The sequence below is a fragment of the Urocitellus parryii genome, chromosome 7 (assembly GCF_045843805.1).
Source record: "Urocitellus parryii isolate mUroPar1 chromosome 7, mUroPar1.hap1, whole genome shotgun sequence".
NCBI classification, from domain to species: domain Eukaryota; kingdom Metazoa; phylum Chordata; class Mammalia; order Rodentia; family Sciuridae; genus Urocitellus; species Urocitellus parryii.
In genome coordinates, this window is record NC_135537.1 from 34112370 (window position 1) to 34137193 (window position 24824).

Consider the following 24824-nt stretch of genomic DNA (forward strand, 5'->3'; position numbering starts at 1 on the left):
ATTTTTAGTATTAGTATCTCAGGTTAAATTCCTTATGTTTGGCTGGCATGGTGGTACACACCTGCAATTCCAGCTACTCAGGAGGCTGAAGAAGGAGGATTGCAAGTTTGAGGCCAGCTTCAGCAATTTAGCAGGAAATATAAAGGACTGGCCATATACCTGAATGGTAAAGTGATTCTGTGTTCAGTCCTGGGGTGGAGGTGGCAATAGTGGAATTTCCTAGGGCTTTATGGAAACCCCAGTAAGGGGTTTCTAGTGTGTTTGTTTTGTTTTCAGTTCACTTTAGCTGTAGTTCCAGTTTAATTAATAAATTAGCCTAATGGAAAATATTTAAAATTATCTAGTCCAGAAAACTAAACTCCCTTTAACTATTGGATTTGGTAATAGCTTTTACCAATGGATCCAATAATGAAGTCAGGTTGAATTAACCATTGTGTATCCCCAGCCTTTTTGTTGTTGTTGTTGTTGCTGCTAGGGATTGAGCCTGGTAGCACTCTGCCACTGAATTACATCCCCAGCCCTTTTTATTTTGAGACAGTGTCTTTACTAAATTGACAAGGCTGACCTTGAACTTCTGAGTCTTCTACCTCAGCCTTCCAAGTAATTGGGTTTACATCTGTGCCACCAAGCCCAGCTATCATATATATGTCTTTCAGTGTCATATTGTATCTAAGTATAGAAAGAGATTTAATTAATTAAGTGTACTTTTTAAATTTGCTTTAAAAATTACCGGATTGTTATTAGTTGACTGTATGTTCTTACAGAAACATCAAAAGGACATCAGCATTCAGGTTCTGACTTTCAATTGTTAGTATTTGTACAGCCTTAGTAGGACCCCACCTTATTATTTTAACGTTTTTTATGAATTTGCTAGTGCTGCTTCTTCTTGTATCACAAATTGTTAATAGAAAAGAGAGGTTGGGGCTGGGGTTATTGCTCAGTGCTAAAGCACTTGCCTAGCATGTGTGATCTCTAGCCCTGGGTTCGATCTCCAGCACCATATAAAACTAAATAAACAAAATAAAGGTATTGTGTTCATCTACAACTGAAAAAAAAAAAAAAACCAGTTGATTCTTCTTGTGGTAAAAAGGAGAAATTTGATTATGGTAGTTAAAGATACTGTGATGCAAGCAAATTCAACAGAACATTCATTAATGGTTGATAGTCTTGGAGAAAGATGAGTAAAATTATCATTGTAATGTATAGTTTTAAGGTGCGTGTGTGTGTGTTTATTAAACAACCCTTGCCCCCCATACTGGGGAATGAACCCAGGGCCTCTTACCATTGAGCTATATAATGAGCCTTTTTTATTTTGTTTTGTTATTATTTTATTTTTGAGGGAATTCTCTGTTGCCCAGGCTGGCCTTGAATTTGTGATCCTCTGCCTCAACCTCCCAGGTAGCTGGTATTATAGGCATGTATTACCTTACCAAGTCTTAAAATATATTTTTAAAGTATGTTTATTTCTTTGACATGCATAAAATACTTAAGGGTGCATTTCTGCTGGTATAAAGTAGCAGAAAAATATTCTGTATAAGCATAGTATGAATTAATAGCATGTTAATAGATTAGTAAGTTTGGGCGGGGGATATGGTATTGTTGCTTGGGGCAGATTTATCTTTTCTAGGAAGGCCAACAAGATTGGAAAACGGTGTAGACCAGTTTTTAAAGATGTTGAACTGTTTCTTTCATTGCTACACTGCATAGTTTAGTTGAGAGAATTAATAAAGTGACTATTAGTCTGTTTCACACTGTCTTCACTCAACACATTCTTTTTTCAATTTAGGGTTTCCCCTACTCCTCTCCTTCACACCTCTCAAAACCATTTTGGAACATAGACGAATTAATTATGAGAAAGGTTTTGTAAACACTAGGTAAATTTGGTAGTTTGCTGTTCTAGGTTGGTCATTGTTTAGATAAGCCTGAGGACACTCTTCCAGTGAAAGTACTTATTACATAATGGAAGGCCCAGGAAACAGATGTTTTGTTCTTAACCTCCATTCATAGGTTATTCATGCCTATTTAAGTAGTTTGTTGCAAGCTAATTGAAGCAGAGATTTAGCCATCCTTTTCCCTAATCTGGTGTTTTTCACTTGATATGGTCCAAGTAGAAAGTATTTGGATAACATACTGACTTAAAAGGATTAGCCTGGTCCGGTTCAGTTTGCCCAGAAATGTATGCAGCCACTCTTGAGGTTTGAAATGTCTGTAATGGATTGACTTGCAGCAGGAGTCAAAGTAGCAAACTCTTTTGAAATATTCTTCATAAATTTTTTGCCTCATTTTATGTAAGCACATATTTCAAGTATCTCTTCAGGATTTATTTACTATGGGATTTTATTTTGTTCATTTTATCTAGCTTAATCAGTTTGTGAACTGATCTTTGATACCTCAAACCCAGTTGTTTTGGGGGACAATGGTGAGAGGGGGTTTTTGTTTTGTCTTTTTCTTGTGATGTATATAGTCTTGATCTCTAGAGGTTTGAAAATAGTATCTTCTAGAACTGCTTTGTTTGAAACAGTAGTCATATACAGGTACCTTAGCAACTGGGAACACAGCTCATTGATAGAGAGCACTTGTCTAGCATGTGTGAGGCCCTGGGTTTGATTCCCAATACTCTGGGGGAGGAGAGCTTTGTTTTTAAAAAATTTAAAAACATTCCTCAGATGCATGAGGGTTATATTTCAAATGCTTGAATTACCAGTAAAGAATAATTCATTCATCATAGAACGTTGGGCAGCACTACTCTAGGATAATTATTGTAAGTGAAATATGAATCACATTCTAAGGTTTGTCTAATAAAAAGTTGTTGCTGAATTTGTAAGGGTTTCTTATTTGTATATTCTTACTGAATTCTTTGTCTAACATATCCTTAGGATATTACTCCTTATAGTGATTGAACTTCATGTAAATTGAAATTAATATTAGCTTTATGTTGACTTTCTTTTTTTTTTTTTTTGGTACCAAGTATTGAACCCAGGGATGTGCTTAACCACTGTGCCACATCCCCAGCCTTTTAATTTTGAGACAAGGGCTTGCTAAATGGCTGAGCCTGGCTTTGAACTTGTGATCTTCCTGCCTTATCCTTCTGAGTCACTGAAATCATAGGTGTGCGCCTCTGTGCCTGGCGACTTCAGGTTATTTTTATGTATTCCTTGCTCTTTACTGAAAGTATTGCAAAGAGCTGTTAAAGGAAGTATTCTCTCTTAGTTCATCACCTAGGTTTAGTGTAATCAACAAGAGTTATATTTGGTGTGATCACAAATAGGATGGTGTATTCTAGTACATTCATCTTGGAAACTGTAACAATAACCAAGTATTATTCCAAAGGAGATATTTGCTCTTCTGAATTCACGAAGAGCTCCTACAGGTTATAAGAAAAAGGGAAAGCACGATTTATAAAAAAGATTAATAGACTCAAAGTCATTTGTCACTTCCAATCTAGCATTTCTATCCTTGAGCATATGTCCTAGACTGTAGCACCTATGTCTATTTAGACTTGCAGCCAGTACAGGACAGGGTATCCTGTAAAATAGCATACTGCAAAGTATTGCTTAGGATTCCATGAAAGAAAACTATTAAATAAGGGAATGGTGCTTAGCAAAAGTCTAAACATCTGTAGGGGAGACACACACACACTGCCACCTGTGAGAAGGTCCTTTGAGATATGAATCTTGTTTCTTAATTGCTTGCTTAACCTGGTCTTTGTTGCAGTAATTGTATTTCACATATGTTTTATATACAACAAAATAAAAAGTATTCCATTGTAGTCAGGGCTTCCAGTTAGTGAGATCTGCCTAAGTATGAATATATCAAATCTCATTTACATTAAATAAGATGAGATTTCAGTATTTTTCTTGCGCAGGCACACTTTTTCTAGGGAAAAAAAATCGAGTCTTTAAATTGTCAAGGGAGTTTAATAGTGTTAATTCCACGTGTAAAATAACATTGCTGTGAAAATTCTGTATTTTATTTTTCTTATTAAGATACATTTTAATATTTATTTTTAGGTGTTTTGAACCTAATTTGAAATAAGTTGGGCCTATTTCCTTAACCCTCCCTCTCATCTCTTGTTCATTCTTGTTCTTTTAAGGGGGAAAAAAATCTTCAGCATCTTTTAGTGTTCTTTCTTTAGGCTTACTCAGTTTTTTTCCCTCCCCTCCCAAACTCATCTCCTGAAAAATAATAATGAGTATTTATTGTGATCACTAGCTTTCCAGTTATTATCAGTTGAAGCAGGCCCTGTCCTGGTTATCCTGTGTGTTCTATCACTTGTTTTTATCCACTATGGCAAAAATGGATTATGTGATCTTATGGCCATCACCCAATTTATTAGAACTTCCTATCATTTTTAGTATGTAGCTTCCTGCAATTTTTTTTTTCCTGGTTCAGACCTGCTTGAGGCCTTATTACATCTATAGTGCCAAAGTCATTTTTTAGAAGCCTCTTTTAATGCTATTCTGATCGATCACTTCTAAAGGTATTCTGTGTGGTAAGTAACTTTTTTTCCTGTTTTAGATAGAATGCAGAGGAGGGGGCTTTTGACATCTGTTTTTAAAGCTGAGTGCTGAGTCATCAAATGCTTATGTAAAAATAAAGAACTTCCTATCATTGTCTTAGGCATCTTCAGAGTAATATAGTAGTGTAAATTTCAAAATAGCAGTTTTTCGTTTTTAAATGAGTAAAAGTCCTGTTAGAAAAGTGGTTGATGTGTTAAGGTTGGGTTTCCTGCTTAGGTGTCTCTGAAACAGTACTCTCAACCTTTCAGCTCTCCCTGTTCTACTTCCAGGGAGGTCTTCACTTCAGAAATCCAAGACTCATATTCATCCAGCTTGGTGTCAAGTGGGCTGTTGCTGCCAGAATTATCTTGTGATTATTTGAGAGATGTATCAGTTTCTTCTGAAGTACAATCAACTGTAGAAGCCTTTGTAGCAGGTGTGTAACAAGGCAAGTGCCCAGCTGCTGCAACCACTACTCTTGGAGCTACCCTCCCTGTGAACATGAGGACTCAAGGCCTCATGGAAGGCTCCAGGGAGCAGTGTGTGGTTCTTTGGAGCCTTTGTTTCTTTTGGCAGCCCTTCATGGAAAATGTGTTATGAAAACACCAATATAAAGGTGTAAATGAGGGATGTTATACATTTTTTTTCCCCAGCTGAGTCCAGGAGGAAATTTCCTATTAACAAATTACTTTTGTGATTATAGCAACTTTAGTATTGTGAAGTAACCTGAGCTTTCTCTCAACCATGTATAATAGTGTTTGTGAAAATAGCTTTGAAAGTGCTTGTATGTAGAGAACACCTTTTCATAATTGTGGATACCAGTAAGCATCAGAGCTTTTATAAAATTTGCTACTAAGATCAAGTTCTAAAGCATTCTGGTGAAGAGAATCTAAGATCTACATAGAATAGATTTTCTAAAGTTTAACAAATAATTTAAGGTCCAGTAGCACCAAACTGATAGTGGTGCATGATGTGTTAGAACCAGGAAATTAATCTTGTTTCTGATTTATAACCAGAACCACTAGAACATTTCATCTAACATCGTGGTTTGATTCTATATTTTCAGTTGAGAGGATGGAAAAGTCCTGGGAATAATCCCTGTGGTGTTAAAAATCGAGGTCAATTAACTTGCTGAATCTGGTATACAATATAAACTCTGCTCACCTCAACATATGCACACTTATTTTTTTGCTTGCTGGAACATGCTGCATCTTAGAATATTTATTTATTTAATAATATTGGCAGCAACTTTTTTTTTAAGAGAGAAGAGATAATTTTTAATATTTATTTTTTAGTTTTCGGCAGACAGAACATCTTTGTTTGTATGTGGTGCTGAGGATCGAACCCGGGCCGCACGCATGCCAGGCAAGCGCGCTACCGCTTGAGCCACATCCCCAGCCCAGTAACTAACTTTAATACCTTTAAATATTCTAGCAGAAATGTTTCTTAGTTTTTTTTTTTTTTTAAGTTAACACAAACCTTGCTTTTTGTGACAGTGTAGCTATACAGTGTTTTTGCTAACATAACATTAAGAAAATTACAGGAAAGATCTCCTGTAGTCTTTAAACTTATTTTTAAAAATTCCTTCAGTGAGATGGTGGTATAATATAGAAAGTAGAAAGACTCATGATCAGGCTACTTTGACCCTGATTGGCCCTTTTTGATGGAAATACTGGATCTCCAATAACAGACATTTTATTTGAATTCATTGGCTCAAAGTGTCTTAGAAAGCCTGTTTTCTGAAGATACTTGTGTTTTACAAGTTGCAGAATTTGTTTTTTCTGGGACTAGCATTTTTGAGCTTTTAACAGTAACTGATAGCTAAGCTTAACATTTACATGCACATTACTTTGCATATCACAGTTAAAGACTTCTTTTTAAGAATGTCAAAAACAACTGGTTGTGGTCATGTACACCCAGGAAATGACAAGTTCAACATCAGCCCCTGCAACATAGAGATATGGCCTAAGCAATTGAGCCAAGATCCTGTCTCAAAATAAAAAGGACTGGGTTCTGTCCTTAATTCCAGCAACAACAAAAAGAATGTCAAAAGACAGGTTTTTCAATGCATAGGGGATACATTATCACCACCTCTTAAGTTAAGAACTCCCTAATTTAGCTGGGAATATAGCTCAGTGGTAGAGATCACAAGTACCCACAAGGCCCTGGGTTTGATCCTCAGCAGCAAAAACTAAAACAAATAGAACTTTCCAATATTAGAGTTGTGAAGTCCTTTTTCTTTAGTTCCCAAGACCTACTCTGGCTAATAAGTTGGCTTTAATCAACTATTTTATTGTAATTTTCAGTATAATTAAGAAAATCAAGTAGCATTACACCTACTACATCTGTTTTAGTGGTTTCAGGAGTGCTTTAATCCTTTTGTCAAGTACTACCGATATAAAAAGTGAATTTTATTTTTTCTAACAATCCTTTTTTTTGTTTGGTTAATAATTCTGCAGTTACTTCTGAAGTGACAGTTACATTTCAAAGATGTGTAGCTACTCCACTAACATTTTCTTTTTTGTTTTGTAGCCAGCATATGCTTTCCGAAATTCTTTTTATTGTTGGTGGCATATTTTTATTCATATTATTAATAACATTCATCAGATGTTTGGGTTTGGCCTTTAAGTTTTAAAATCATTTTACTTCTAAAGAAGTCTTATAGTGGCAGGTTTCTGGGTTTGGGAATTTATTGGAAACGGGACATGAGAGTACTTTGTGGTAGTAGGTGATTATAATTACATGCCAAACGAGTACACATTATTACATGTAAACTGTTAATATGGATACAAAAATGGAAAGAAAAATTTCAAATTTGGGGTCTACATATCTGAAAATTAGACAAAAGATTCAGAAATCAGATTTAAAATTGAGAAAGATAGTCATGGGGTTTGGGTTTTATAGTCCAGTGCTTAGCCTCTGTGAAGCTCTGGGTTCAGTCCCTAGCACCAAAGGAAAGAAAATAGTCATAAAGATAAGTAAAAGCTGAGTAGGCACAATAGGATGTGTTTTTTTTGTTTTGTTTATGCCAGTGGGAATACAATGAAGAAATTAACTATGAGAAATGGTTAGTTTATTATGGGGATGTGATAAAGTTGTATTAAAGAGACTGAATTGTGTTATTTCCAACAAAAGGGATCCTATGATTTACAGGGATGAGTTTTGGGAAGGCAGGCGCTGCATATATATTTTGTTTATAACACAATTTTCCAGCTTTATGTAACAGCATGCCATACTGCTATAATAACATGAACATGTTTGCTTTGAGATTGAAGCTAGTTTTAATAAAAGGCAGTGATAATTAAACCCTCTAGATTCTGTAGTTGGAAAAATATTTTTACAGTTATCAGCATACTACTATAGAAATGTTCCGAAGAATGGGCATTATGCAGGTAAGATGGGATCCAGTGGGCCTCATATTTTTGTAAATACTGAATGTTAAAGCAGAGTTACTGTAAGCTACAAAAATTATCTTGTCCTGACTTTAAAAGCTAGATTTTTGATAATGTAGCTTATTGGTAGAGTGCTTGTCTAGGATGCATGAGGTGCTGGGTTCAATCCCCAATTCAAACTATAAACTTTTTGATTTTGGACTCATGGACTCAGTTGCCTTTGGTGGACTATCCATAACCTAAGATTTCTCAAATAAATGCTACATGTATTGCATTTAAAGAGACTAGTGAACTGAGATTTTATTTAGGCTAAAGATCTTGATAATTTTTTAAAAAATGTAGTTCTCAGAATAAACAAACTTATTTTGTTTATTTTGGCTGGTAAAACGGTGGTGCCAACCATGGTGCATGGATCTTTTTGAATTAGTGTTCTTTTTCTGTCAACCTACTACTAAGTCCACACTTAGTTGGCCTTATTGCTTAAGATAAATATGCATTCTTAGCCTAAAACGTCTACTTGCTGGGCACAACATCCTTTAGAGAATGTCTAGACTATGATTTGACTTCACTGCATAAGTAGTAATTGTCATGCAAATATGCCTAAATTAACTTCTTTGGAGTGATAAAAATAACATCAACTTTGGTCTCCCCCTATCATGAAAGAGGTTTGATGAACTGAATCTAGTTGGCTTCTTGGAATTAAAGTGCTGTTTTAAGTTAAAACTAAGTATTGTTTATATTTCATGAAATTTGACTAATGTTACAGCTTACTGAGCAGTTTTCTTCTGATATAACCAAAAAGCTGATACTACTATGTGTGGGAACCCTTGAAAATGGAGTGCGTTTTCAGGATGAGAACCATCACCCAACATGAACTCCTACACAGGATATAGGGAGGTGGTAAATGATGGGGGTGGCAGGAGGAATGAAGGACTCCGGAATGACTATAAGGGTTTATCAAGATAGAATTAGTCACACAAAGTGAGTGGTAGTCTGTCTATCCGAAGGACTTGTTTTATCATGTCTATGTTAGAAGGAATCATTTCCTAAAATCACCTAAGGACCAGTGAAATTCAGCAGAGAAGATGAGCCTTGTATGGCAGCAAGTGTTGCCCCAGAAAATGAGAACCAAGTAAAGTGGGACGGTTTGATTGGGAAAGTTGGGTTTAGCCCAAGGACTTAAAAAAAAAAAAAATCAGTTGGCAACTCAGTTTTTATCTCTTTGAGCTAGCACCAGGTGTTTTTGTTTCATATGCTTTTTTGGAGGGCAGGGTTTACAACAGCCTTTTGAGAAAGTAACTAAGATGGTTAAGGGAGATTTTGAGAAATTGAGGTAAGATTTGGATAGTACTAAAAAAAAAAAGCCCAGACCAGGTGTTCTAATTCCTGTTCCAGTCATTTTGCCAAGTCAGATAACCTCTTGGGATTGCTATCTTGATATAGCTAGTATCATTTACATTGAGTATAAAACCTGAACAGTCTATATTCAAAGAAGTCACGGTTTGTCCCCTGAAGCTATCCTCCACCCAGCTAGTTCTATTATTTTTATCTACTCTAGAATATTGTAAGACATGTCTGAAGTTACCTGGTCCTACTATTTGTTACTGGGTACCTGGGTGGGTTACCTTCTCAATAAATTATATTGAGCTTATTTCTTAAATGTATAAAATATACATTTACTAACTTTTTAGAGTGGGCATTAAAGTAATTCAATGTTTCTGAATGCTAAGTGATCACAAATTCTTGACTAAATTAAGTACTTGGCACACTTTCACTAATAATTCATGTAATGTTTAACTACTGAAATAATGCAGACTTTGATATAACTTTTATTTTGACAGTTTGTTGCATATTCTAAGGACCCAGACATAGGCTTGGTGGCCCGTCTCTTGTTTTTCCTGGTTTATGACTTTCGGCTTTGTGGAATACGGCTGAGATGAAAGGATTTATTGACGATGCAAACTACTCTGTTGGCCTGTTGGATGAAGGAACAAACCTTGGAAATGTTATTGATAACTATGTTTATGAACATACTCTTGTAAGTGCACCATTTCATAATTTCAAAATAATTTTCCTAATTTGAAAACATCAGTGCTTTGTTAATTTCTAAGAAGTTAATCTGATAAAAGTGTTTGATTTGGTTAACTTTTCCAGGTTTTAAATTAACAGACACCCCTACCTTGAACAGTGTATCTCTTTTTAGTCTACATTATTTAAAAATGTTTTGTAATTGCCACTTCTCTATTTTTTAGCACCTAACTCTTCTGTTTATTTTCTTAAAACATTGCTGGAAAACCTAATTAGCACATGGCTTCTTATTAATTTTCCTCAACCTCATTATTTAATTTTCTTTACATATGTTGATTATGAATTTGATAGTTTATACTGAATGTTTACTTCCCAGGAGAGTCAACCTGTACAAAGTCATACATTCCAGAATTATATTCAACTCTAATTTAGATCATTTGTTTTTATTTTAGACTAGTAGAATTATTTTCATTTATTAACTTACTAATGGATTCCCATCCCTACCCCAGTACTAGGGATTGAAGCCAGTGCCTTGGGTATGCTAGGCAAATGTTCTACCACTGAGCCTCATCGCTCTATCCCTTCTATTTTTTTGAGGCAGGACGTTGCTAAATTGCCCAGGCTGGTCTCAACATGGAATCCTCCTGTCTTAGTTTCCTGGTTAGTTGGGATTGTAGGCATCTGCCACGATGCCTGGCTAGGATTTGCTCATTTTGGGTGGAACTAGTTTCCTATATTCTTCAAATTTGTTGGATTATCATGTTATTTTAGTGTTCTGTAATAGGATACCCAAAAGACTTTTATCCTTCTTTTGACTTGGATTCTACAGAAATGCTAGAGCAGTCTTCCCTCACCCTAGCAAAATCTCTTACTTTCTCATCCTTCATTATCAAACTTTGAACTTATACTGTTCAACCAGCTCCTAAGAAGCTTGTAGTGAGATTTTAGTGCCTTTTCTCTTTATCATTCTCTTCCAACTGTAACATTTTTTTTCCCCTGGGTCAGGTATAATCTTAGAAATACCTTAATATTCTTTGTATTATTTCCCATTATCCCTGGTTGCCTTGCACATGTTATTTAGAATAGTGATCTCCTAACCGCACATTTTCTGCTTAATTTCATTGAATATTCATTAAGTACAGTTTCCCCATTCCCTCAAGTTCATTAGTTTTCCATTGCCTACTCTCATTCTTCCAGTTTCACGTTTTGTCTAAGATAATAAATAAAACTGAATACCTGGTGTATTTTATCCCAGCTCTCTTTGCAGTTAGCCCATTAAATACTGGCAGTTGAACCCAGGAGTGCTTTCCACTGAGCTGTACCTTCAGTCCTTTTTATTTTTTGAAGGGTCTCACTAATCTTCTGAGGCTGGCTTTGAACTTCCCATCTTCCTGTCTTAGCCTCTGGGCTCACTGAGATTATAGGCATGTGTCACTGCGCCTAGCTTAATGTGCAGTTTTAATGGAGGTATATCCTTTGTTGAACATTCCAAATTCTCATTTCTGTAGTCAAAAAATTATATCCTGAACTGCCAAAGTAACAGTAGCATGGAAGGAAATAGGTCTCCTTCATTCAACTTCTAAAAAGTAAAATTGGGAAATTGATTCTTATGAGAGCCCCAAAAAAGTATTGTATATGCCGGTATAGCACATACAGCAAAATGTCAAATTTTAAAAGATCAACACTAGGGCTAGAGCTCAATGGTAGATGCCTCAAATGGATGAGGTACTATAAACAGAATGAAGATAAATGTGTTTAAGTTTTCTTTTAATGTTTACTAGGACTAATTTAATTGTTAATAAAAAAAAAGTTGAATATGCTAGTGAATATAAGGAATAGTGAGGATTATTTTTCTACTTATGATAGTCTATTTTCAGTGGTTCTTTGTTCTTTGTTTTAACCATAATAGACAGGGAAAAATGCATTTTTCGTGGGGGATCTTGGAAAGATTGTGAAGAAACACAGTCAGTGGCAGAATGTAGTGGCTCAGATAAAGCCATTTTACACAGTGAAGTGCAACTCTACTCCAGCTGTACTTGAGATTTTGGCAGCTCTTGGAATTGGATTTGCTTGTTCCAGTAAAGTAAGTATTTTGGATTATTTTTTCACTAATCACAACATTTAGAATTCACTTTAACTTCTAGCTACCCACAGCAATAGCAGAACAAATATAAAAAAATTTTGATTTCTGGATGGATTTTAAATAATTTTATTCAAACACAGTCCCTATTAACTCTTCAGTTTTACCAATAGAAAAGTTTCAATGTGATGATCTTTTGAAAAACTTTCTCTGTTAATCATGAACTTTATTATTCATTTCTAGGCCTAGAGCTAGCTCTCTAGATCAAACTACTACTGACTAGCAAATACTTCTAAACTGAGGGGTTTTTTTTCTTTATAAATGGTTTATTTTTACTTTTTTAAAACAAGTATAGGGAAGCATTAAATATAATTTTAGTCTAATCAAAGATAACCTATGGGGGCTGGGGATGTGGCTCAAGTGGTAGCACGCTCACCTGGCATGCGCTGGGTTTGATCCTCAGCACCACATACAAATAAAGATGTTGTGTCCGCCAAAAACTTATATATATATATATATATTTTATTTTTTTTTTTTAAAGAGAGAGAGAGACAGAGAATTTTTTAACGTTTATTTTTTAGTTTTTGGTGGACACAACATCTTTGTATGTGGTGCTGAGGATCGAACCCGGGCCGCATGCACACCAGGCGAGTGCGCTACCGCTTGAGCCACATCCCCAGCTCCAAAAAATAAATATAAAAAAAAAAAAATTCTCTCTTTAAAAAAAAAAAATAACCTATGAATTTTATGGACAAGGCCTTATATTATCTTATAACCCATCACTGCAAAAAAGTATGAGAGTAATTGAATGAAAGCAATCAAAGTTTTTCCTTTTAGATGAGTTTTCAAAATGTCTTTTCACAGAATGAAATGGCTTTACTGCAGGAATTGGGTGTATCTCCAGAAAATATCATTTACATAAGTCCTTGCAAGCAAGTTTCTCAGATAAAGTATGCAGCAAAAATTGGAGTAAATATCATGACATGTGACAGTGAGATTGAATTGAAGAAAATCGCACGAAATCATCCAAATGCCAAGTGAGTCCAAAAAAAATAAGTACTTGAATATTATCGGATTACTTAGTGCATGAGTTTGTGTTTTGCGGGGAAGGAGGGAAATTTTTGGTAGAGCAGTGGTATGTAGGTAATTAGAGTTCCTATATGAAAAATGCTAATAGCATTTTTATTGATTGCCTACTTTGGTCCTCTTGAAGAATTAGGATAAAGTAACTACACTTTGGGATATAATCTTAATTTTAAATTCAAGGGAAAAAATGGTGTGAAAATCAAATTAGAGACCATAGCTATATTAAGAGTAATATTTTCCTGAAAAAAATGTATCGTATCTGTATTTTTTTTTATTGAGCTATAAGTTTTGTAAGGTATCCTGGCAGCATTTATTACTCTGAAAACCTTGGGATAAAGTCCTTTTGGAAGAAAAATTATAGGGAATCACTTTTCTTTAAAAAAAAACCTAGCTGCTTTGTGGTCTTAAGACAAACTTTGACGTGGTTATTTACTGTGTTAAATTGTAAACCAAATGGTACCATCTTCATAGAGCTGATTCTCCTCTTGGAATGATTTTGTTTTCATCAATCTTGCCTTCTGATCATTTGTCATTCACTAGGAGTTCCATGGGTAAATGGTTTTTACAAACAGCATGTATGTATTTGTAGCTTTTGGTAGCTTATCAATTACTTAATTCCTGATAGTAGAGACATTTAATCAGTTGTCTTGGTTTTCCTGGTTTTAAAGGAAATATATTTGAGTCAAGCAGAGTAAATGCTGCCATTTAGACACTTGTAGTAACTAAAATATTTAGTGTGTATAATGAAGGGTTACCTAGCTAAAAAAATCTAGGAACTTTGACACTAAAAGTCCCAGTGTTTTTATTGAAAGACATTGATGGCATTGCTATTCAATTTAGTCTTTCTAGGTGGATTTATGGACTGATGGACTTCATTTGAAAGTAATGTCTCTCATTACAGAGCCCAAATGACTCTTGCTGCTACAAGAGTCATAAACTTGCTGCATTTTCCAAAATCCCATCCTTGTAAGCTTCATGCCTTAGGCCCTAATTGCTAGTTTTTTCTCTATACAGGATTGTTTTTCATTAGGTTCACTTGATTCATCCATCGCTGGATTTGGGAGCACTGACAACATAATCAACACACTTCCTACAATCTTCAGGCTTCAAATGTGCTGATGATGATGTAAACCAACTCTGCCCCAATCATCTTCCTCTTCTCTTAGGGTCTTACTACATATTGCAACAGAAGATACTATTGGAGGTGAAGAGGGTAGCATGAAGTTTGGCACTACACTGAAGAACTGTAGGCATCTCTTGGAATGTGCTAAGGAACTTGATGTCCAAATAATTGGGGTCAAGTGAGTATTTGTTTTAAACTTCATTTTATGGTGATAATCTTTCTCTAGAACCTCATCTCTAGCCCCTATATCAATCACATCATTTTAGGTTGGATGGGTGGGATTTACTAGAATTTAATGAATATTAAAATGGCATTCAATTGCTAAGTTGTAGTTGTAGGTTTTGTTTCTCATCTGATTTTTTTCCCTCTTTTTAATCCTTCAGGGCCATTTCAATAAATCAGACTTTGTTTTATCCTTTAAATTTTTTAAATGCAAGGAAACCTATATCCAGAAGTGTAATGATTTGGTCAAAATCTCAGAACAAATTAAGGATACAATAATACTAAGCCCCAGGTTTTCTGGGTTTCCAGTCCATTGCTAGTCTCAATTACAGTGAAAGATCTTGCTTTTTAAAATGTTCACAAAGATGTATAGTTCATTGTATATCTTTCCATATATTTTGTACACACAAAAAAAATTGGTAACCTTTTAAATGAAATTGAAGATTGGGCTGGGGATGTAGCTCAAGCTGTAGCATGCTCGCCTGGCATGCGCGGGGCGCTGGGTTTGATCCTCAGCACTACTACATTAAAAAAATAATAATAATAAAGATATGTGGGTCTATCGAAAACTAAAAAATAAATATTTAAAAAATTCTCTCTCAAAAAAAAAAGAAAGAAATTGAAGATTGCTGTATTCTGCACAGTAGATAACATTTTTGGGGTGTTTACATTTCTGTGGATTTTGACGTTCGTATAACGACTGCCACAATCAGAATATAGTAGAACAGTATTTGAGTTAAATTTAAGAATTTGAAGTATATAATACTTCAAATTAGTAATACTAATGAGTATGACTCAGCCAGTTGAATTGATGTTTGTTTGTGTTTATTTCACAAGTGACATAGTTTTATATTTGGTCAGATACATTTGTCAAAATTTGAGATCCCATTTGTATAAAAGCATGTCCTCTTTTATTACAATGAAGTGTGACTATCTGACTCATTAAAAAAATTTTGTCATAGCATTACAATATCATTCAAACATCACCATTTCTTAAAAGCCTAGTATTTTGACTTGGATAATTAGAGGCTACTGTTCTGTTAGATATAATGTATGACTAATGGTATCAATATGGTGAATGATAATTGAAAGGAATTAAAGTGCTTTGAAAACTTAGTACTGCTTTAAATTTATTACTCTTATTTCTTTTAGATTTCATGTTTCAAGTGCTTGCAAAGAATCTCAAGTATACGTACATGCTCTATCTGATGCTCGATGTGTATTTGACATGGCTGTAAGTTTGTTCTTCAAATTATTTTGTATTTTAAGCCAGGATATTATTTAAGACTAAGACTCAGTATTGTTTTTTGTCTGTGTGAATTACTCAGTTTTACATATGTTTAATAGTACAAGGATTAAGGTTCAATGCAGTCATACTCCTTAAGTGGGTAAAGGAATGAAATAGTATTTTACATGTCTAAAAGAGTGCAGGTAACATCAGGGAAATGGTAATATACTTAACATCAAGTTAATCTGTTGCTTGTTAATAAAAAACAAGAATTTGATTACTGAAGATCAGAAAACAGATCTTTACCTTCGGGGGAGGGGTTTGAAATGTTCTCATATCCAAAAGCATTTAAAAGTTTTGTTTGTTTTTCATCTCTAGGGAGAATTTGGTTTTACAATGAACATGTTAGACATTGGTGGAGGCTTTACAGGAACTGAATTTCAATTGGAAGAGGTAAACATTTTTCAGTTGATGGATATATTGGAATAATTTACCTTCTTTGCTTCTTATTGAGCCAATAAGAAGTTTATGGCAGAACGTTCATAAAGAAAATCAACAGGCAATGAGAAATCCTAGTCAATTTTGAAGTTTAAAATTCTTGAAATTTTTTGAATTCTTTGGCTAGTGATTTGGCTCAGTGGTAGAGTATTTGCCTAGTATACATGAGGCCCTGAGTTCAATCCCCAGCAATGGGGAAGGGGGAAAAAAAAAATCTTTGAACCCTATAACATTATCACAAAATATCCCCTCACCTAGTAGTCCTGGTCAGGTCAGCCCAGGGCTTAGTGAATACTAGGCAAGCCGTACTGTCAGTATCACAAAGATTTCCTATTTCAGTTTCTATTCTTTTTTTTTTTTTTTGGTACCAGGGATTGAACCCAGGGGCGCTTAACTGCTGAACCACATCTCCAGTCCTTTTTAATTTTCACTTAGAGACAGGGTCCTGCTAAGTTGCTTAGAGTCTTTCCAAGTTACCAAATCTGGCTTTGAACTGTGATCTTCCTGCCTCAGCCTCCCAAGCTTCTGGGATTACAGGTGTGTGCTACCATACCAGGCCCTTCAGTTTATATTCTTGAAATCCAGATTAACTTAATTTCAATAACTGATGTCTTTCGCCTTCTTGTTCAGCCCTCTTTCCCTCATTCTATAATATTTAGAAATTTGTTTAAAATGAATTAAGGCTTTTAAAAATTAATGCCATTCTGGTTGTTAGAAAATTTTAACTTGAAAAGCTGAGTGGTGTGTTACATGTGTAATCCCTGCCCCTCGGGAGGCTGAGACAGGAAGATTATGAGTTCAAAGCTAGCCTCAGCAATGGTGAGGTGCTAAGCAACTCAGTGAGACCCTGTCTCTAAATAAAATACAAAATAGGGCTGGAGCTATAGCTCAGTAGTTGAGTGCTCTTGATTGAGTTCAATCCCTGGTACTTCCCCCACCAACATTTTTATTTTTTATTTTTTTTTACTTGAAAGCAAACTTGTGCATTTTTGGAGAGGTACCTAACTAAATAGCTAAGCTTTGTGGTCTGTAATTAGAGCTTTTTAATTTTCCTAGGAAAATTTAGTAATAGATGTGAAGCTGTTAATATTGAGAATTCTGTAATCCAGCATTGATACCATAACCTGGAATTTAAAATCCATAGGTTAATCATGTTATCAGCCCTCTGTTGGATATCTACTTTCCTGAAGGCTCTGGCATTAAGATAATTTCAGAACCTGGAAGCTACTATGTGTCTTCTGCATTTACACTTGCAGTTAATATCATTGCAAAGAAAGTTGTCGAAAATGATAAATTTTCCTCTGGAGGTAAGTTATTAAAGTTCATAGTTTTATTTTTGTTAGTAGATAATTCCAGATAGTTTGGGGGTGAATAAATGCTCAAAATTATGGGTAGTTTTCAGCCAGCTAGGGAATTATTCAAAAGGTAGTTTCATAAGACTTTAAACGCAGCTCTCTTGGTATTGATGTTTTTATATATATATGTGCATGCTTGAGATGAACTTCCAGATGATTGGTTCTTATCCCTTATCGAAAGCCAGTTTCATGTGATCTCTGTTAACATTCCTCTTGGCCTCAAATGGATTAGAGGAAGAATCTAATCTATATTTTTCTTACACAAGGACCAACAGAGAATCTTTATATCCATTCTTCAAGTCAAATCAGTAAAAATGCATTATTAGATAGTATCAGTTAGTATCACTATAGGAAAGTAAGGCTTTAAATTAATGTGACTTAGTTGCTTTTGGTATGGATTAGTCCATAGGAATATGAACAATTTACCCTGGGCTGAGGATGTGGCTCAAGCGGTAGCGCACTCGCCTGGCATGCGTGCGGCCCGGGTTCGATCCTCAGCACCACATACCAACAAAGATGTTGTGTCTGCCAAGAACTAAAAATAAATATTAAAAATTCTCTCTCTCTCTCTCTCCTCTCTCACTCTCTCTTTAAAGAAAAAAAAAAATGAACAATTTACCCAATACTGTCCTTTACAGTAAACTTTTCCTCTCTTCCATAATTAAAATGCAATCCAGGATCACATATTGCATTTATTTCCCTTTTTTCATCATACTTTTACCCCGTTGGTTTTAGCATTTATTAAATCATTAAGTTTGTTACTGTGGTTAGCCTTTAAAGGATAGTTTTTGCTTCCCCCACACATTGATACATATTTATTGATACATATTTATTGAGAATTGTACTCAATAGGTTATATAATCTATTACTTTCATTATTGCTCAGTCAGATTTGAGTTCTTTGATATGCTGAACAAACTTAGTCTTTCAGGCTAAATTTTAAGGTATTTCATTGTATAAGTTTTTTTCTCTTTTTTAAAGTTACTATATTGAGATATGTGAAAATTATACTGGTCTTATAGATAATTAAACTCAGTTTATTTTATAATGCATTCTAAATCACTATATTAGACATATTATTATGAATGTATCTTTTTTCTTAGTAGGAAAAACCGGGAGTGATGAACCAGCTTTTATGTATTATATGAATGATGGTGTTTATGGTTCTTTTGCAAGTAAACTATCTGAGGACTTAAATACCATTCCAGAGGTTCACAAGGTAAGTTCTATTACAAATAATACCAAAATTTATTTGGTAGTTTAAAAACCTAGTTGTAGGGGGTGGGTGTTGCTCAGTGTCAGAGCCATTGCTTAGCATGTCATGTCAGCAACCCTCCCTCCCCCAAAAAGGAAAAAGAAAACCACAACTAGGTCTTATTTTTAATATGTGCCCCAATTTTTTTGAGAAAATACTTTAGAGTGGGGAGATGGTCCTGTTTAGAGAGGTCCCCCCCCCCGCCTTTTTTTTCCCCACTGAGCCCTTTAGTCTGCTGTTTGTGTTTAATGGTATCATTCTTTGTGCCTGGCCCTAGGTCTGTCTTCCATGGACAGTTGGGGTTGAGATCCAAGCTAGTCAAAAATGCTTATTATCACCCTAGAACATCAGTACCTACATGAGTTTGAGTAAAAACTTTATTTTAAAAAAAGTCTTTCCCTTTCCTACAGAAATACAAGGAAGATGAGCCTCTCTTTACAAGCAGCCTTTGGGGTCCATCCTGTGATGAGCTTGATCAGATTGTGGAAAATTGTCTACTTCCTGAGCTGAATGTGGGTGATTGGCTTATCTTTGATAACATGGGAGCAGATTCTTTCCATGAACCATCTGCTTTTAATGATTTTCAGAGGCCAGCTATTTATTACATGATGTCATTCAGTGATTGGTAAGCTGATTTTTTTTTTATTTTCAAGTAGGTATAGGATATTTGGAGGTGACATTTTAGATTGGCTAATATGTTCTTAACAAGTGGATAATTTAATTGAAAAATGATAATCTTAAGGATTACTGGAAGGCTAGTTATGGCTCTATTATTCATTTGTTAAGTGATTCTTCTTTGCAAAGATAATTTGCAAACTTTTGCTTGCTTCTTTTTTATATATAGGTATGAGATGCAAGATGCTGGAATTACTTCAGACACAATGATGAAGAACTTCTTCTTTGTGCCTTCTTGCATTCAGCTGAGCCAAGAAGACAGCTTTTCCACTGAAGCTTAAACAGGCATTCATGCTTCTTTAGATCTGAAGTTAGCAGGTTAAGCTTGTCTGGTCTACATTCCGGTGAAAAAAAATTAAACAATCTTATTCTGTTAATCTCTTGGAAACAAAAATTAATAGTAATAGCTATTTGGGACCAGACGAAATCAGCTTTCATTTATAATTCATTTGGGGGGTAATGGGAGATATAGATAATGTATCCAGATTTAAACTTACCAGTTTGAACAGCCCCTTAAGTGTTTAAAATAAAATATGCAACAAAATGGATGACTTAGTGGAGATGGAAGCCCACTAATTGGGTTCCCCATTAAACCGTTTACATACAAGTACACAGTTTTTATACTAAGGATTCGTGTTTAAAAGTCTTGTAAAGTTAATGTCTTTCACCCAGATATATCAGATATCAGTGGAAGGCAAACGTGACTTCATTAGATACGTTTAGTGTATTTAGAATGTGTAAATTTGTGCTTTGAACTGTAGTTTAATAAATGTAAAATTGCATCATAGTATTTGTTGTATTTGACCTAATGTAACCCTTGTATGATTGCAATAAAATTTTGTGTAGATTTTACTGTTTTTTCAGGCTAAAACTTTGGGAAAGGGGCTAGATAGGAAAGGTAGTTTTGAAATAGATGTGTATATGGTCTGTTTTGAGGGTTATTTTTCTTTATAGCCCATTTAAGTTTAGTTTGGCTTAGTCCATTTTTTTTTTCAGTTATTTAATTAGTAATTTAAAGTGTGGTAAATCATTGTGAAGTTCAGATTCATTAATGGAGAGTTGATGTGCATTAAGCATGATGTTTAACCATTTTAACACCAAAAACTGTTAATCCTGCATAAACCAATTGTAACAATTAGTAGGTGTTTCTGTATAGGTAGAATGCATAGAGTACCTTAGTAAATCTTTGAATCACAAATCTTTCGGCTGACATGGAAGATTCTATTAAATACTTTGAATAAACTTGGTTGGGGGGAGGGAGATAAAATTGCAGAAAACTGCAGAGCACTAAAACTTATAGAAGGGCTACATCTATAACCAGAAATCTGATGCTCTTTTGCACAGAATATTTAAATTCAGAATGGGGAGGGGGTATGGGGTGAAGCACACTTTATTTTTTCTTTTTTCTTCAATTTTTTAATTGCAGTGATTTAAAATTTTAGGATTCTCTTTTTGTTATTGGTTTGAACTATTCCCTTAGTTTCTTGTTTGTTTTTCTATTTGTTCAGCTTAGCAATTCCTTTAAAATCTTTCATACTAAAATTTTATGGTGGTTGGGGAAGGGACTTAGCAGCACTAACCTGACAGTTGTCAGGAATTTGCTTTGTTCACTGCTAGTGTATTAGTAATCCTAGATCTCAGAATCACAATAGTAATAAAATAAACAACAGGGGTCATTTTTTCCTAACTTACTCTATGTTCAGATGTGGAATTTCTGTCCCCCAAGAGGAAATGTGACTTCACTTTGGTGCCAATGGACAGAAAATTCTACCTGTGCTACATAGGAGAAGTTTGGAATGCACTTAATTGCTGGTTTTTACACCTTGATTTCAAGGTGGAAAGAAATCGATCATGAATCTCTAATTTCAATCTCAAACCAGTAGGTGCTTAATGTTTTTGATTTAATTAATGCCCATTTTTGAATTTCATGGGTTCTACTAAAAAATTTAGGACCCCAATCCATTGTCCTCTAATTGCCCTTGGACTTTACCAAGGTATAATGGGGTTTTATGCAAAATTCCAATTTACCATGCAATCTTTTTTTTTTTTTTTTTATTAACTGAAATGAGAAGAAATAACACTCTACCTTCTTCATATATTGTTGGTTATTGTGGTCCAGAAATGCCAAATCCTTTAAAAGATGGTACAAGTTTTGAGTCATTTGGCTTAACTTTACAGGCTTGAGCTTCATGGCATGTCAATTTTGCCATCCCATAGGAGAGCAACAGTTCAGAGTTGCAGGTATCACATGTGAATGATATATGTGAATGAAACTTTTAAGAAATGTCTGTATTGTATTTGAAGACTGTTTACCATAAATCTGAAGTTTGAACCTTATGTATTTCAATTTGGTATGCTAACAACTGAATTAATGTAAAATCTTTTTATATACTATTGTAATCTCAGTTCAAAATTTAACTGAAAATATAAAACCCAAATGATTTCTATATAGTAAATTGAACTGTAAAGGTAACTTGTGTGTGGTTCTGAATACACAGATAAAATGTTTTTATTCCTCCTCATGTTTTACTTTGATGGCTTCTGTCACAAATAGAGGTGAGATTTTACATTTCAGCTTTGTGTATATTGCAACTATTTTTTTCAGAGTCTTCATTATAAACAACTTAGTAAGATGATGCTGGGTGTTAACATACATGACAGTGAAGGTTTTGATGAATCTCAGTATAGGAGCGAGCAAGGATGTTTTAGGGGCCATCTTTTCTACATACTTTATTTCACCAGCATTTTGTTTTAGACTTGTATTATGAAATAGTTTTGTATAAATTTAGATATTCCGTGTAATGTGGGTACTGATATTCAGTACACAATTCGGTTAAAAAAAAAAGACTTATTTGCCAACTGTTGGCTTCAAGAAATCCTCTGAACTGTGCTGAATTGAATATCAGCATCTCTTTGTTCTTGGAAAACTTTTGTTGATTGGGCAACTTGATAACGAAACTCTGTTTTTCCAGAAGGTACATTAGGTTTAAAGACTTCTTATTTAGGCATTCCAGTATATAGATTAACAGTTAAAAGTGAAAAATTGACTCCAGTCAGCCAGGTTCTATTCCTGCTTGCCACTCCCTGTACATGGTGGTAATGAAGGTACTAGCTTTCTAATCTAAAGTTAAAGGGACATAACACTACTAAGGTGCCCTGAGTCTTTGTTTCCTTGCATATAGGATGGAGACAACAACCTTATTAGATCACTAAGAGAAAACTCTTAAAAGGGCCTAGCTGCATTGCCTGACAAGTGCCATCTCGCTGATGGCTTAGTCTCAGGGTAACTAGTCTCTGGCATTCTGCTTTGTCCTTGTACCTTAGAGTAGGGAATGTCATGCACTGCTGTTATTTTTACCAGTTGGTCTGATTTTAATATTACCCTGCGGTGTTAACTAAAAATATAGTAATTTACACAAATTGCCTGGCATGAATCAAAATTCAAGTTGAGGAAAGCCTACAAATTCCATTTTGAAGGCAAAAATATTGAGTAAATTTGTTCAGATATCTGTTGGCTCTCAATATGGGAGGGATAAACCTGACCTAGGCATAAGAAACAGTTTTTGGTCTTGACTGGCATTTGCTGGAAGCTGAAATGTGGAATGAGCTAATTAGCTTTTAAGTATGGCTGGATTCCCACTTTTCAAATAAGCTATTTTGTTTCCCTTGGAAAAAACCACTGGTGGAAGGGCTGGGGGAGCATTGTGTTGGATAACAAAACCAGCCCCTTAGAAGTTAGTAATAACTAAGGTGTGAAGTGATGTGAATATAATTTGATAACTGAGAGGAAATATTAGATGCTGCATATGGATAATGTCCCTTCTGCAGTGCACTTTAGGGGAGGGGGAGGCGAGAATTTTAATTATCTTGATATCATTGACTTCCTTTATTTTCTGCTTATCAAATTGCTCCACTTTGGGATGTTTTCTCAGCTTTATATTCTAAACCATTTTTTCTCCCTCCAGTTTTACATTTGCAAAAGTAAGGTTGCATCACTGTCTTTCATCTCTGAGAATGTTAGTGTTTTGGAATGCCTTCCAGTTGTGAATAGTCTAATTTACCTTAAATTGTCTTTTTAAAAAATTTTCTTTCATGATTAAAGGCATTCCTCAAATGTCTGGTAACACTGGTATCTAAGTGGGGAACTAAAGTGTATTAGCTGCAGTGAGTAGGTGCTCCTCATCTTCCTGAAGGTGGTGGGCCATCTGTCCAGCAGGGCTTCTGCTTTCAGCATTAGTAGGACACTCCTGCCATCCCAGAGAATGTGTGTCCCTTTCCACTCATTCATTGACCTGGGAATCTGGAGTCTTAAAGGTGGAGAGAAGGTAGTTGCCCAGCTGTGTAGCACAGCAAAAGGGATCTTCACATCACCAGTCCTTATTTTACACCCATCCTTGGAAGAAGATAAGGGGGTACTGCCAATTCCTATAGTTTCTCAATTTGAGTCACTGGTTTCACTATTGCTTGTCTTGGAATTTCATTTCCTAATACTACTAAATTAGGTCCTTTCTAACCCCCCTCCACTTTTCCATCTTTTGATCTCCCCATCCCCAACCTTGTGCATTTTGCCCTTTTAATTCAGTAACAAGAATAGGTGTTTCCAATCCATCAATGATAACGTGACCTTCATTATATATCATATATACAAGCAATTGTCAAATTAAGGGACCTTAAAGATTTGGGAACAAAACCTCTTGGAACCGAATTTGAGAAGAATTTTAAAGATACTCTGGTATTCAAAATACAAAAAGAGATGCACAAGGTTCAGGAATATTGTTTTCAGGGATAGTGCATCTAACCAACAATTGTTTGCCATGGTGATATACAGAAATAGAATATATCTGCGTGTATCCAAAATTGCTTTAAAACAATGAAATAGGATGTATTCAAGTTGTATCCTTACATAAGTCTGAAACATTCATTCTGTTTTTTTTATGTTGCTACAAACTAATTGTGTGGTACTGGGGATTGAACTTGGCCTTGCACATGCTATGCAATCATGGAGCTACACCTGCCCTTTTTAAAATTTTTTTTTTAGATGGTCTCATTAAGTTAATACTTGCCTCTAATTTGTGATCCAAATAAGTACTGAATGTATGTCAGTTGGGCTGATGGGAAAGATGCCAAAAGGGCAGAGTGCAGAGCTGAGTTGCTGAGTTCATGTAGAGCAGGAAACACTCCTTTCCTTCTGAAATGGCTGGATCCACTTCCTTCCTAAAGTTGTGCAAAATTTTACCAATAGAAGGTGGGGTTCAAGGGTACATTAAAATTTTGTCAGTAAAACATGACGAGTCAGATGAAAGCAAATTTTAAAACACCAGTGCAGTTTAACACATTAAATACCTTGAAAAAGGAAGTGGAAGGGATGCAGCTTGTGAACCCCT

General features: G+C 35.1%; 1 protein-coding gene across 2 annotated transcripts in view; it reads left to right on the forward strand.

The window, feature by feature from the left end:
- The window catches only part of Azin1 (antizyme inhibitor 1), a 31046-nt gene extending 9094 nt beyond the window's left edge, over nt 1-21952 (forward strand). Inside the window, exons 3-13 of one of the 2 annotated variants that reach the window (XM_077800868.1) lie at nt 4790-4947; nt 9733-9929; nt 11829-12002; nt 12864-13036; nt 14252-14386; nt 15583-15664; nt 16037-16111; nt 17301-17463; nt 18614-18729; nt 19176-19390; nt 19610-21952. In XM_077800868.1, coding sequence (XP_077656994.1) covers nt 9828-9929; nt 11829-12002; nt 12864-13036; nt 14252-14386; nt 15583-15664; nt 16037-16111; nt 17301-17463; nt 18614-18729; nt 19176-19390; nt 19610-19721 — 1347 coding nt within the window. In that variant the 5' untranslated portion in view covers nt 4790-4947; nt 9733-9827 and the 3' untranslated portion in view covers nt 19722-21952. The remainder of the gene's footprint in view (nt 1-4789; nt 4948-9732; nt 9930-11828; nt 12003-12863; nt 13037-14251; nt 14387-15582; nt 15665-16036; nt 16112-17300; nt 17464-18613; nt 18730-19175; nt 19391-19609) is intronic. The other variant, XM_077800867.1, reaches the window with a different exon arrangement.
- The last annotated feature ends 2872 nt before the right edge of the window (nt 21953-24824 follow it).